We start from the raw sequence: 13,806 nt of genomic DNA, 5'->3' as shown, positions 1-13,806 counted from the left end.
ATACTGTCACACTGCTCTACAATGGATTGGTTTGTCATTAAGACACAGCAGACTGTAATACAAAGCAGTATACAGAGTGAGTACTTTTACTGTGTAGATTTTGCAGATCTGTCTATAGTTTCACTCAAGTGACATTTTAAATAATTGAGTCTTACGTGGAATTGAGGGAACAGTATTTCTTAATTTCCTTAAATGATTACTGTTTTGTCCCTCCCTGGTTGTGTTGCAGTAAAATACAATATGTTCCTGCTGAGTCCACTCCAAGTCTTACAAATAGAAAGAAAGGCAATTGGGCAGTTTCTTTCCATAACATGAGACACATAATTCTTTTAGTGTTGCCAAACTTTCTCTGGACATGATTAACATTTAGGAGATTTTTAGGACGAGACTTCAAAATTTTTGACACAGTGAGAGGGGAGCTGGCTGAAGAAGTGCACACACTGCCCTCTGTGGATATTACTGCAGATACACAAACAATTGCTGCATTGCAGTTCTACTGCATTAAACCATATAGTAATACAAGACATGTTTAACTACAATCTAGCATATGACAAAAATATTTGGTGATGTCATGAAAAGAGACAATGAAAGAAATGCAGTAGTGACTATTTTAAATCTCAACATGAGAGAATGTGTTCAAAGGTTAGCTTTTATTATGGTGCTACAAGTCATTGCCTAATCTAAAGCACAATTAAAAAATATTTCCATAAAACAGTAGAACAAAATTTTAAAAAATCCAGGGACTAATTACAAAACTGTTAATTTAAAAAAGAAAAATTCTTAATAATCAATAACATAACATTCAGTTTCAATTTTCAATCATGACGTTTTAAACAGCTAGTATAATGATAAAGCTTGTTTTTTGAGGAGATTGTTTTTCAATGATTTATCGTTTAAATATCGGAGACTAGACAGTGATGCACACTGTCCAATGTGATTCATCACATCTTGATCAACAGTTGCAAATAACATTTTCAGTTTTTTATTATTACAAAGAATGGAAGCATATTTGACAAACAGAAGAGATCACCTGTTTCGATCAAATATCAAGACATGAAACCAAAATTATCCAGTTCCAATTAATCATACTATTGGTAGTAGTAGTATTTTGGTGAATTTTCCCATCCTGTTATAGTAGGTTGATTTTTAGACTCTAAACATTTAAAACTTTGAGAAATCATCACATTTCATAACTCTAAACTTTAGAGTTATGAAATGTGATGATTTCTCAAAGTTTTAAAAACCGAGAACAAATTTTTCCTAGAGTTCAAGAAAATTTTATTGACCAAAGAATCAATAATCACTCATTAATAATACTTAAAAGTGTTTATTGACATGCTATAACACAATAGCAGAAAATTGCTCACATCTCTTGTCCAGATGTGACGTCTTTCAAAAACAGGAAGACAAAACTCTTACATCATCGTCCACATCCAAATGTCTTGTTCCATTCTTCATACAGTTCGAGATCTTTAGAGGAGACACTGGGTCGTACATTCTTCAGGGCTTCTTCGAAGTCGCTGAACAGGATGGGGCGCACCTGCTCAGCAGTGATGGTAGTGATGTCACTGAGCTTAATGCTGCGAATGGGCCCAAGTGCTGCCTCTCGGCACAGCTGAGTCATATCCGCTCCAGAGAAGCCTTCACTTGCCATCACTATGCTTTCCATCTCCTCTGCTTTCAGCTGGTTCTTCTCTCGAGCCATGAGGTTGGTTACTATCTGCTGCCGAGCAGCTGCTGCTGGGAGGGGGATGTATAACCTCTTCACTAGACGTCTACGGGCAGCCTCATCAATTTCTTGAGGTCGGTTGGTAGCCCCAACCACCAAGATACGGTCCTCTGCTGCTGTGGCTGCCCCATCCAGCTGAACCAGAAACTCTGTCTTTATCTTACGAGAAGAGTCGTGCTCCCCATCTGTCCGCTGGGATAACAACGAATCAATCTCATCGATGAAAATAACGGCAGGCTGGTGACAACTAGCAATGGCAAACAATGCTCGCACCATTTTTTCCCCTTCACCTACCCATTTGGATGTAAGGGATGATGCACTGATACTAAAGAAGGTAGCCCCCGATTGGCAAGCAATGCATTTTCCGATCAGAGTTTTCCCAGTTCCTGGGGGTCCAAATAACAGAATGCCTTTAGGTGGACCTCGGAGACCTGTGAAGATATCAGGCCGCAACATAGGCCAAACCACAATCTCCTTTATGGTTGTCTTGGCAAATTCTAAGCCTGCTATGTCATCCCAGACTACAGGAGGCCCATGGTCCATGATCTCACTCATGATTAGGTCCACAATCTTTGACTCAAAGTTTTTTAAACGGTCATCCACAATTTCTGGTTCCTGATTAAAGTTATGCCTTGCTCCGCCCTCTTCCTCCTCTTGTCGAGGCATAGGTGAGACAAATTTAGAAAATGTACCTCGAGGTCGGTTTGTACCCAGGGATTTTTTCACAGTTGCTGCCACCCCAGGGGCCTGACTACGTTGGGGATGATGGGAATGTTTTTTCTGTCGATCAACAATGAGCTGTTCATGAGCGGTTTTAAATTCATTGACAGCTCTTGGGGCAGAACATACTTGACCTTCATGTCCTCTACCACAATCACCACCTTCTGAGTTGTACACAGTCTTGCACTTCAACAGATTGGAGGCAGGGAGGCAGGGGGACTGAGGGTACACACACCCTTCTGGGCCTTTTGTTCTTACGGCAGAAAATCTGTTTGTTAGGTTACAGAGGGAATTGTAAATCCCTGTTTTAGACTCCGGTGCTGCGGAGTGTTTGAAAAGTATGTTCTTTGATCGAGTGGTCAAGAGTGAAGCAGAACGAGAGCTGTTTCTGCTCTCTTGTCCAACAGATATGTTCATATCTGCTACTGTGACCAAGGATCCTTGTCGAACAGCCTGACACATCTTCTGCACGCAGGACAGCTCCAACACATTCTCCATGGTCAGAGACGACTCCCATGTGTCGCTATAGTTCCTCTGATTCCGAGCCAGATGTAGGGTGCTCTGTGCATAGTTGTTAAGACCCTTGCAGGGGTCATCTGAGTCCAGCACTGTGGCATAGTGTTCAGAGTAGGTCCTGAACAGGCAGGCCATGCTGGCTTGAGAGAGCTGGGTGTTTGCCCATGCATACTGAATGGAGAGGATGTGGGCTCGATAGACTTCAGCCGTCTGTTCAGGTGTGCAATTGCCAGATGAAATGTCAAAGGACCTCCTCTGCCACTCGTCCAGGTGTGCGCGACTCATGCCTGGACTGCTCCTGCCTGATGAATGAAAGAGGACAAACATTATTAAAAAAAACATGACATCAGTAAAAGACAACATTTTGTGTGATCTTTACATAATAATATCTAATAACATTGAGTTTGATGACAACTGTACACATAATACAAGGACCGTTTCGAGGAGATACTTAAGACACTTAGGAAAGGAAATAAAAACCTCCCGTAAAGAAATATGTCAAAAAAGCTGTAGCAAAACTACAACAATACGCAGACATAGTAACCTCCAACACATATGCGTATATACACAGTATAGTCTATAATTTTTCTGTTTCATAACTTCTGATACAATCCTGTTTTTTGTTTGTTTGTCTAGTGTTCCTTTTTTTGGTAAATCTATTAATAAATATTTACTCGTGTTGTGTTAATTTTCCCTATTCTTGGAATATGCCATGAGTCCAATGACAGTGCACTTTGAAAAGTGGCATGACAGTGCCTTTCAATCGGCTATAACTCCTCTGATATCATGCAAAATGTTTGTTTAAAGCAAATAATTAAACTATTCCCCATTTCTTCTTTGGGGACGTTTATGCATTTGTGTTGTGTGTTTGACAAATGACCTTCTAATCTTGATTGTGGTGTGTAGGTATTTCAAAAGCTGCATCTTTACATTATTAAACCAATTTTGCTTATTCCGATCCATTTTGACAAACTTCTGTAGTTTATGTTTGACAAAACAATGCCTTGTAAGTTCTACCATATGTATTCCGTGAGAAAATAAATTATTTGGCGTTAGACATTTTTCTCATTCCTTTATGGTCTGTTCCATCCCCTCTGTACGTAATATAGATCTAGAACCCGGTACACCCTGTTCACAGTCTGAAGTTAATGTTCGTCATGCGTTGACATATTAAGCTGGAACCAAGAAACGTTTATTACTGGAGCTCCGGAAATTTAATCCAGTAACCTTATTCATACCATTGAAAATATCAAGCTAACATTATGTCACGGCTACACTTCCCTTTACATGCTAGCATACGAAACAGACACTTGATTTTCACTACTGTTAACACCCAAAAAAGGCATTGTTAAGAAACGTGATATTCTAAGTAACAAAACAACAAGAGTTGCTCATCTACTAACCCTCGCCAAACGAATTCTGCTCCCGCCACAACGTTTCTTCGTCATCTGCGCAACTTCCTGTACAGTTCCACGTCTACATCATAAACTCAGCAAACTCATTTACGGAAAGCCAATATGCGACGCAATACGTTTCATTTCGACAATCTCAAGGTGCATTATGGTAACGCTGAGGAATTAAAAGCGAGAAACAGGGCTCTATAGTTTGGGAGTGCTCAGTTTACCCTCTAGGTTAGTCGAGAGACTGGTAACCATGTATCTAGATTTTAATAGAAGGCGTAATACATTTTCGAGCATAACCTTTAATATAGAACTCATTGTTATTGGCCAATATTGATGGGAGCATCGGTTCCGTGGTATCTAAATATTACTAATAAGAGGATATTCATTTTTGTATCACGTACACGTATAAAGAGTCGATACTGACTGAAAAGCGTCACTTCCGGACGTCTGAGTGTGACGTATGAATTTGTGCCAAACCGCTCGGCAACAAACTACTGAACCTGTCCATCCATGCCACATAACCAGCAGCTCAGCGACTGGCCTGCCAATACTAACTCAGTATTATGTATTTGTTAATGGTGATGTATTTTGCAAATTAAAGCTGTAAAATGAACATTGTGTTTGTCTTTAATATTTTGATCAGGATGAAGCCAAGTAATCGAGATCGGTATCAATTTAATATGTCAAAAAAGTAATCGGTTTGATATTGAATCATATAAGTGCAGCATTGCCTGCCATTACTGGCCACGTGGCCTCTAGAAGGTTGCAAATCATTTTCTAAAGGATTATCTGCGACACCAAGCGACACCGTTAATTAGTGAAGTGCGAGGCGCCATCTTGCGGTGTCAAATGGTTAAAAACAATGAAGATTAAAAGCGCTCTTGCCCCATTGCATTTTGGGATTTGTATTACATTTTCAACAGAAAATCCACCAGCCACCAAATCTTGACATACATATCCTTTCAAAAACGCAACACTGATCAATGTCATGCTCCAAAATATCCTCTATTTGAAAGTAGAGCAAATAAGTTTGGCAAAACATAAAATAAGAAAATATTTAAATATAACGAAACTACACTAACCAAATCCATTCAGACTTGCGGTTATGCTATCGGTGATAGGTTAGTGGCCGCTGAGCTATAGAAAATGACATCACACGCCGCTGTTTCAGAATAATGCTGCACTTTTATTGTTACAGCATTCACCTGAAAGCTTGGCTCTTGTTTCTCGTCAAGTATTTTTCAGGTTGAAAGATATGTTATATTACAGGTCTCAGAAATATTTCCCCGGCAGCCGACCACAACAGTCGCAGTCCTTTAGCTAGACCGGATACGATAAATAGAGCTGTCCAGACGGGACTAACCTCGTCAGCCTGTGGCAGGAGTCACACCCTCGTGAGTCTGTGGCCACTGGACGATTCATGTCATCAGAATTGTTGTTCTTCTTCTTAGTGCGATATGGTGTTGTGACTGGATAGCAACGCGACTGCCACGGCCACGAAGTTGTGGTTCGGCTCTCAACTTAACCGGGAGGTCTGCACTGGATATGACTGAATCATCATCATGGCTCGGACCGAGGAGATAACCCGCGACAACCCGTCCGCTGCAGTGCCAAACAGCCTAGTGACAACCTAGCTCGAAAGTTTGTGTGGGTCTGTTGTCTTCCTCTGGCATATTTTCCCCTCCACCGTGGCACCATGAACGGCCCGATGTACACCTTTGTCAGCCGCGATGACAACAGCACTGTTTATGCAGAAGTTTCCAAAATTCTTCTGTCAACCGGAAAATGGAAGAGACTCAAAAGAGACAATCCCAGATTCAATTTAATGCTCGGTGAACGGAACAGGTTGCCCTTCGGACGCCTCGGTAAATTGTCTTGTTTTGTAAAGGGTTAATGTAAATGTCCACCCCATCCGATGAGCCAGCTGCGTTGCTAGGTCCGGTGCGGTGACAGATAATTTGTCCGTGTACATTCTGCACTCAGGTCGTGACGTGCTGTTATCTGAATTAAGATGTTTTCACTTTAATCTATTAGGTCATGAACCAGGACTGGTGCAGCTGGTGAATTACTACAGAGGAGCGGACAAGCTCTGCAGGAAAGCTTCTCTGGTCAAGTGTGTATCCGTATTGTTGTATGCTTCTGTTTCTCCTGCCTCCCTAAATGTTACTAATAACATTGCAAGTAAATAATTCAAAAAATATTACATTAGCTGACATTTTCCCCCCTTAACCATCAGACTAATGAAGACCAGTCTAGAGCTCTCTGATTCCTCCAACTGGTTCCCAGAGTCCTACATAATATACCCCACCAATCTTAACACCCCAGTTGCTCCAGCAAGAAACGGCATCAGCCATTTGAAGAACAATCCCAAAACTGATGAACGAGAGGTTTTCTTGGCTTCCTATCACTCTACTAAGGAGAGTGGGGAGGGGACAGTATGGATAGCCAAGTCATCTGCTGGGGCTAAAGGTAATATTAATAGCTCTGTTTGCACATAAAATGTTGGCACGTCTTTAAATGCCAGTTCCCTATAACAGTGTCGCAGATTCTATTATAGGGAAAGATGGTTATTTTAATCCATTTTAAACCTTGCTGCATTGCAAAACAATTTCTGCAAACTGTCGCAACTGAGGAAGTTACCATAGCATGATGAATAACAGGTTCAGTTTATTTGCAACAGGTGCTGGTATTTTGATATCCCAAGATGCTAATAAGCTTTTGGAGTACATTGACAATCAAGGTCAGGTTCATGTTATTCAGAAGTACCTTGAGAAACCTCTACTTCTGGAGCCTGGACATCGGAAATTTGATATCAGGCAAGTCTATCAGTTTAATGCCAACCAAAAGACAATGAGTTGTCTGCCTGGTAATCTCAATCGAAGGAACTTCCAGTTGCAAATTCAGGAAGATTGTTTGTCATCTCTAACCAGGAGCTGGGTGCTAGTGGACCACCAGTACAACATCTATTTATATCGGGAGGGTGTACTGAGGACCTCGTCTGAGCCCTACAATAGCTCTGATCTCCAGGACATGACCAGCCACCTTACCAATCATTGCATCCAAAAGGAGCACTCCCAGAACTACGGACGATATGAGGAAGGAAATGAGATGTTCTTTGATGAGTTCCGATTTTATCTACTGCACACCCACAAAGTGGCCCTGGAGACCACCATATTACCTCAGATCAAGCAGATCATAAAGTAAGCAACCCTATCTTACTGCTGTTTTTCTTTTAAGCTTTACAGCTTTTCTTTTCTTTCTTTGTTTGATTACTAACAAGGGTGTTAGCTTGACTTTCCTTTTCAGCTCAGACTTGAAGTTGAAATAATTTCAAAATTGAAGTCTTTTCTAATTAAAAAAAAATCCACCTAGACAACTTGATAGATACCAAAAATTTAATAATTCCATGGTATATCAAAAACGCCCCTTAACAATTCAATGTGCAGAATGTCTTGCGTATAGATATACTGTAAGTTCATTATTGCTTCAAGTATTTGATCAAACCAATTCAGTAACTTGGTTTTCTCCTCAATGTCTTAAACAAAACAACAAACTTTGTCTGCTAATATTGACAGTTAACCATTAACATTGTTTCTTTTTTTCTAAATGTGATGATAAGGTCAAGAGGTTAGAGTCAAGATTTTTCATGTATGACTTGAGAAATTCATTTGTCTGCAAAATTCTAAAGCCTGTAATTTCACACCAGTGCACCTAAACAGCACAGAAATTGTAACAGCTGAATTACATGTGACACAGCAGTCTACCAGGGGGACAACCTGTTTCTACTGCTAAGACTTTCACTGGTTCTTTTTTCTGCCATTATAAGGAAAAAACAACATTATGGGGGTTTGGAGTTAAAAAATATTATGTTGAATTTCTGGTTGGATATATATAGCTATATTTTTTATATTTGTCATCAATCTTTATCAGTGGAGAAAAAAATCTGGTGTCTGTTCAAGAGATTGTTTTATGCCTTTAAAGCCCCATTTATTGTGTTACAAAGTGTTTGTCTCCGATTTTGTAGGATATGAAGTCATATGGAGTGGTATTTAACTTTGGAATGGCTATGTTCTGGTTTTACAGGAGCTGTCTGACATGCATTGAGCCAGCAATCAGCACCAAGCATCTATCCTACCAGAGCTTCCAGCTCTTCGGATTCGATTTCATGGTGGACGAGAGCTTCAAAGTGTGGCTCATTGAGATTAATGGAGCTCCAGCCTGTGCCCAGTCAGTATCAGCTGATGTTAAAAATTTTGCTAGCTTGTGCTATTTTCTTTTTCATTGATTGAATATTTTTGTTGTGTGGTGAAAGGAGGGCAAGATGAAAATGAATAAATAAATGGTGCACCGTCGCACACAAGCAGTAATCAATGGGCTCTATGCTTGCTTTTAAATTTCTGCAGCCCGTAAACACACACATTGATGTTTTTTTTTCCATTTTGTACACATTTTTTTTAATCCTGTAAGGAGAGGACAGGAATTTAATGTGTGCATATTGATTGATAACACAACTCAAACTCTTGTCAAGAAAGTTTGTCTAATTTCAGTTAAGGTGATTTCATGAAAAATGTTACAAGACAGATTTCTTTAACACTTTAGTGCCAGTCGCATAGTGGGCTTTGCATTTATGAGAATATTATTTCATTTTAACAAAGTCTGAAGTCTTAAGGTTTGCAGCCTTACAAGATTGTGATATCTGACAAACAATCTTTTTTTTTGTTATGTTTTTTTGCTTGCGATAAGAATATTTTTCCATTCAAATAAAAAATGCATTACTTCAAAAGTCATTAAACAAGTCGTCTTTAAAACAAACTTCATGCTTAGATGCAGTCATGAGGGGACTTTGGATTTTGTTGCACTATTATTTCTTCTTTTCCTTCCCTCCCTGCAGGGGTTCCCACAGTGAATCATATGCCTTCATCTAACTATTTTTCTGTACATCCTCTTTTCTTACACACCTTTGGTCTTCTTCTGGACCTCCTGCCTCAGCATCATTCTACGTGTATATTCTCTATTTCTTCGCAGTACCTGTCCTAACCATTTCAGGCTGGCTTCTTTGATAATCCCTCCAGAACATGTTAACATGTGCTGTCCCGTTGATGGCCTCATTCCTGATCCTTGTCACTCTCAAGAGAACCTCAACAACATCCTTATCTATCCTTATCTACAGCTCAGCTTCCTAATTTCCTCAGTGCCACTGTCTCTAAACCAAATAGCACTGATGGTCTCATCACTGTTTTGTATACCTTTCCTTTCATTCTCGCTGGTACTCTTTATCTCACATTACCTTTGATGCTGATCTCCACTCATTACGACTGGCTTGAATGCCTTTCTTCACTTCTTTATCTTTTATCTCTACTACCTGTAACCTCTGCTTTCCATTTGGGTCCCTCCCATTTACAGGGATATTCCACTTTGCTTCGGCTAAACTCTCTAAGATCCCGTTAAGCTATAAAGTCAAAAACCACAGCCATTCCTCCTAGACACTCGCATATCTCCACAGGTATATCACCAGGACCAATTGCCTTTCCACTCTTCATTCTTTTCAATATCCTCCTATTTAATTTCTAGCTTCAGAATTGTCATCTTAAGAACATTCCTAGCAAACTCCTACTTCAGGATAACTCCTATTTATCTTCTCATCAATACCATGATAGAACAAGTTAAATCCTGCTTCTAACTTTGCTACCTTTCCACTTTGTCTCCTGTACACACAGTATATCCACCTTTCTCCTTTGCATCATGTCAACCAACTCTAGCTTTTTTGTTGTAATCCCAGCATCCAAAGTTCCTACTCTGTCCTCTTGCCTTTTCTCTCTGTCTCTGCCCTATGATGATGCCTTCCTCTTTCTTTTTTAACCCAGGTTGTTGCACAACTAATAAAGGACATGTTTTAAGCCTCATTTTTTGCTAATTTAAATTGTAAATCCGTTAAAAAAAACATGGTCTCTTCCACTGTTGTTGGTTAAGTTATTTATTTTGATTTTTATAATAATAAAGGTTTTGCTGGCTTCTTCACTGTATGTCTTATCATTCCCCTGCAGGAAATTGTACCCTGAGCTCTGTCAAGGCATAGTGGATGTGGCCATTTCCAGTGTCTTTATCCTGAACAACAGCAGCAGTGAGTCATCTGCTTCATTTTCCCCTTATTCTTCATCCCCATCCTCCACGTTCACGGCCACCACCAACTCCTGCTCTTCTCCAAAGCTGAGAGCGCCACTTCATGTCGGCCCCTTCACTCGACTGTAAACACACAGTAACAGTCCCTACTAGAAGCTTCTTCCACACTCCACCCTTCTCCTAAATCTGAGAGCTACCACATGCCAGCAGTAGTCTATAATTGTAATTCACATTTCCCACACATCTTTCTGCTAGAAATCTTTAGAAATTAACCCTGTTGCGCCTGATTATGCAAGTTTTAAGTTTGAGGATAGAGATGATCGGAGTATCTCCCCAGTCGTTGAGTGGAAATCTGAAGGAGGCAGACACTTAGACTGTAGTGCCTTACATTTTCTACCATCACCTTTAAAGAGACTGCCAGTTAGCTTGCTCTGTTACTGTGATTTTTACTTGTTCTGTAAACATTTGCACTATTGCCTAATCAGAGCCACATTATGGTATGATTAGTCTGCTTCGTCTGCAAAAATAAGCAGAAAATAAATCCATTGATAGCACAGATATAAATGATTTTGAATGCTATTCTCTCATCACACACTTTTTAGTTTTTTTTCACATTTTCCACAGTTGCTTGTATGTAGCTGACTTCTACTAACCAATCAGATGGAAGGAGCTTCCGTCTTGGAAATGTTTCAACTTTGAAATACTAACATATTAACCCATTTTGCTTGAGCTAAACTTTCAAGATTTCAAGGTTGGCAAACATCCACCCATTCTCTGGAGCCAACTGTGTATACTTCACAATGAGGGCAGCAGGATGACTGATCTTCCACTGGCAAGCCAACATCTGAGTGACACCCAGCTTCGTTGAAATGCTGATAGTGAATAACGGATTGGGAACTAAAAATCCAGCGAGCACAATGCCATTCTCCCTCACCCAATGCTTAAGCCTATTCCATCAGGCTCTCCTGCTGCACCCCTGAACTTTGACCTCTGTAAAGGAGTGGGGTAGGACAGGTAATGTTTCTCTGAAAGCATTCAGTATTTGCCTGTAACACTCAGCTCTGTGTTCTTCAGTTAATGGCAACTTGATGTTTTAAGTTGTATAAGAGAGCATACTTGTAGAATTCTGCATCTTCATCTAGATCAACACAGCATCTTCTGTCATGTCTGTTGACTTTTCTTCTGATTAGTGTATAGTTAGACTGTAATTGTGAAGTGGCATGCTGTGTATGGATTACTTTTTAAAAGTGTCGAAAGTAGCTTAGTGCTAAATATGTTGATTAAACAATGTAAAGGTCCCATGAAATGAAAACTGACTCACAAGAACATTGATGTGCAGAGGAACCTTGATTCAAAACTATTTCATAAACCCGCTGTGATAGGTTTTTATTGACCATTGGAAACTCAAGTTACATTCAAAAGGTCTAATCCCTCTATGCCTTTTTCTGCTGTTACTTTGGGTGTTTCATGATGTTAGATGCAAATTGTTTCTGATCCAGGGACTATAGTTTTGGGAACCTGGTTTTCAGCTAAGTCACAATGTTCTCCAAAACCTGACCAATACATTTCGCTGCCTAAATCTAACACGAAGTTTGAGTAAATTAAGTTTGTAAAGCCCTGAGTAGCAAATAATAGTCAGCAGCGAAACTTGTTAGAACATAATCCTTCCACTGTGGTCTTTAAACTAAAACCTTGTTTATCAGTAGTTTCCACTTGGCTTGTTAAAAATGTGTCAGGGTAGCATGTATTTAGCTGCTAACTCTACTTTTTATTCAACAGGATCTTCCTTTAGATCTCAGATCTGTTTTAATCTTCTGAATTGCGTTTGAGCCATATTATGTTAATGTTTTTAATGTTTGTTCAAAGGAAAATCCTCTATACTACAAAAAGAACATTGTTGCATTGTGAGCAGTTTATTTCCAGTGGCAAAATTTCAAATTGAATTTCAGCTGAAGTGTTTCTGGATGTCCATTCAACTTTAGAATAAATCATCGTAGGTGCATTGCTAGATGTAAAGCACCAAACCATTCTCATTGCTTCTCATGTTTCAACTTTTCATGTGTCAGGTTTTGCTTTTCATGTTGCATTTTTAGTAATGAAGGGATGTAAACTGTTTGAGTATTTCACTTTTGAATTGTTTTGAATCATTGTGTATTTAGTTTTGTATCTATAGGGATGCTTTTTGAGAATAAAAGGAGAGCACATCACTGCACATGAATTTTGTACATGTGATGTGCAGAAGATGTGAATAAAAGGGGAGATGTTTGAATATGGCTTTTCATATTTTTGATGGTCTTTTAGTATTGGTTACAAATAGCTGTTTTGTTGTTTTTGTGTTGAAGATGAATCCAAAAAAATGTCAGTATTTTTTTTTATTACATAGGGAATGTAGTTTTTTTTTCATTACAGGGAAAGGTGCCTTAGAGGCATTTGCAAATTGATAAAACAAGCAATGGCCCTCCAGCATTAAAACTGACCCTCATTTATTTGTATTGAAATGAAGTTGACCTCTGACCTTATCAATGTAATTTCTTTTTGAGTTTCAACGCACATCTGACAAACAATGAACAGTCTTTGTCTTCATGTGTTTCATGTTCAAATTTGTTTTCCCGATGTCCTCATCCATACCAAAGAGAAGTATCCTGCTGTACATTCAATGTTTTATATTGACTATAATCTGTATGTAGGCCCAAGAATTGGCCAACATGATCTCAAGCGTCATATTCAAATAGAAGTTCCTTGTTGTGTTCTTGTTAGGTGCAGTTTTCCTCTAAAATTGTGCATGAGCTTTTATCAGAAACAGTATTGCTAGAATAAAGAAATGTGTGAATATGAAGGTTCTCTCTGTTGTTTATTCATACAGACCATTGTTTAATAGTAATTTATCCTTTATTAATCCCTTGTGGGGAAATGTTTTCTCTGCAATTCACCCACCATGGCTGAACCATGAGCAGTAGGCTGCTGTCCACCAGTGGCAGGGGAGCCGTTAGGGGTTCAGTTTCTTGCTCAACAACACTTCGACACACTAGGAGGAGCCGGGAATCAAAACAGGAATGTTTTGGTTCCAAAGACAATTGCTCTACCTCCTGCACAATGCTGCCCCGAATGTGTTATGTGTTAAACACATCTAAACCCACACACAATTACCTCTTCTGAAGTGGCAGAAGTGCAGAAATAAAGCTGGGGCAACAGCTGAAGCAGAGGCCCAGATCTCCCTCTCCCTGGCCACTTGCTCCAACTCCTCTGGGGGGAATCCAAGGTGCTTCCAGGCGTGCCAAGAGACATAGTGTCTCCTGTGGGTCCTGGGTCTTACCCGGA

General features: G+C 39.7%; 2 protein-coding genes across 3 annotated transcripts; one reads left to right on the top strand and one right to left on the bottom strand.

Moving 5' to 3' along the window:
• Positions 1-1,311: 1,311 nt before the first annotated feature.
• Positions 1,312-5,924, bottom strand: fignl1 (fidgetin-like 1). 2 transcript variants are annotated; one of them, XM_086165212.1, is made up of 2 exons: positions 5,732-5,924; positions 1,312-3,267 (listed from the first exon to the last, which is right to left on the bottom strand). In XM_086165212.1, exon 2 carries the CDS (start codon positions 3,248-3,250, stop codon positions 1,421-1,423), a length of 1,830 nt encoding a protein of 609 aa, XP_086021338.1. In that variant the 5' UTR covers positions 3,251-3,267; positions 5,732-5,924; the 3' UTR covers positions 1,312-1,420. The 2 variants fall into 2 exon arrangements, with proteins under 2 accessions (XP_086021338.1, XP_086021328.1); XM_086165202.1 differs by lacking the exon at positions 5,732-5,924 and adding an exon at positions 4,369-4,743.
• On the top strand, positions 5,517-13,324 carry ttl (tubulin tyrosine ligase). Its single transcript, XM_086165227.1, has 7 exons — positions 5,517-6,233; positions 6,403-6,481; positions 6,605-6,837; positions 7,049-7,184; positions 7,299-7,568; positions 8,452-8,595; positions 10,413-13,324. Exons 1-7 carry the CDS (start codon positions 6,065-6,067, stop codon positions 10,615-10,617), a joined length of 1,236 nt encoding a protein of 411 aa, XP_086021353.1. The 5' UTR covers positions 5,517-6,064; the 3' UTR covers positions 10,618-13,324.
• Positions 13,325-13,806: the final 482 nt, after the last annotated feature.

Source organism: Fistularia commersonii, chromosome 2 (genome assembly GCF_037954325.1).
Source record: "Fistularia commersonii isolate RoL2024-O1a breed Wild chromosome 2, RoL_Fcom_v1.0, whole genome shotgun sequence".
Lineage (NCBI taxonomy): Eukaryota > Metazoa > Chordata > Actinopteri > Syngnathiformes > Fistulariidae > Fistularia > Fistularia commersonii.
This window is presented reverse-complemented; position numbering and strand designations above follow the sequence as displayed.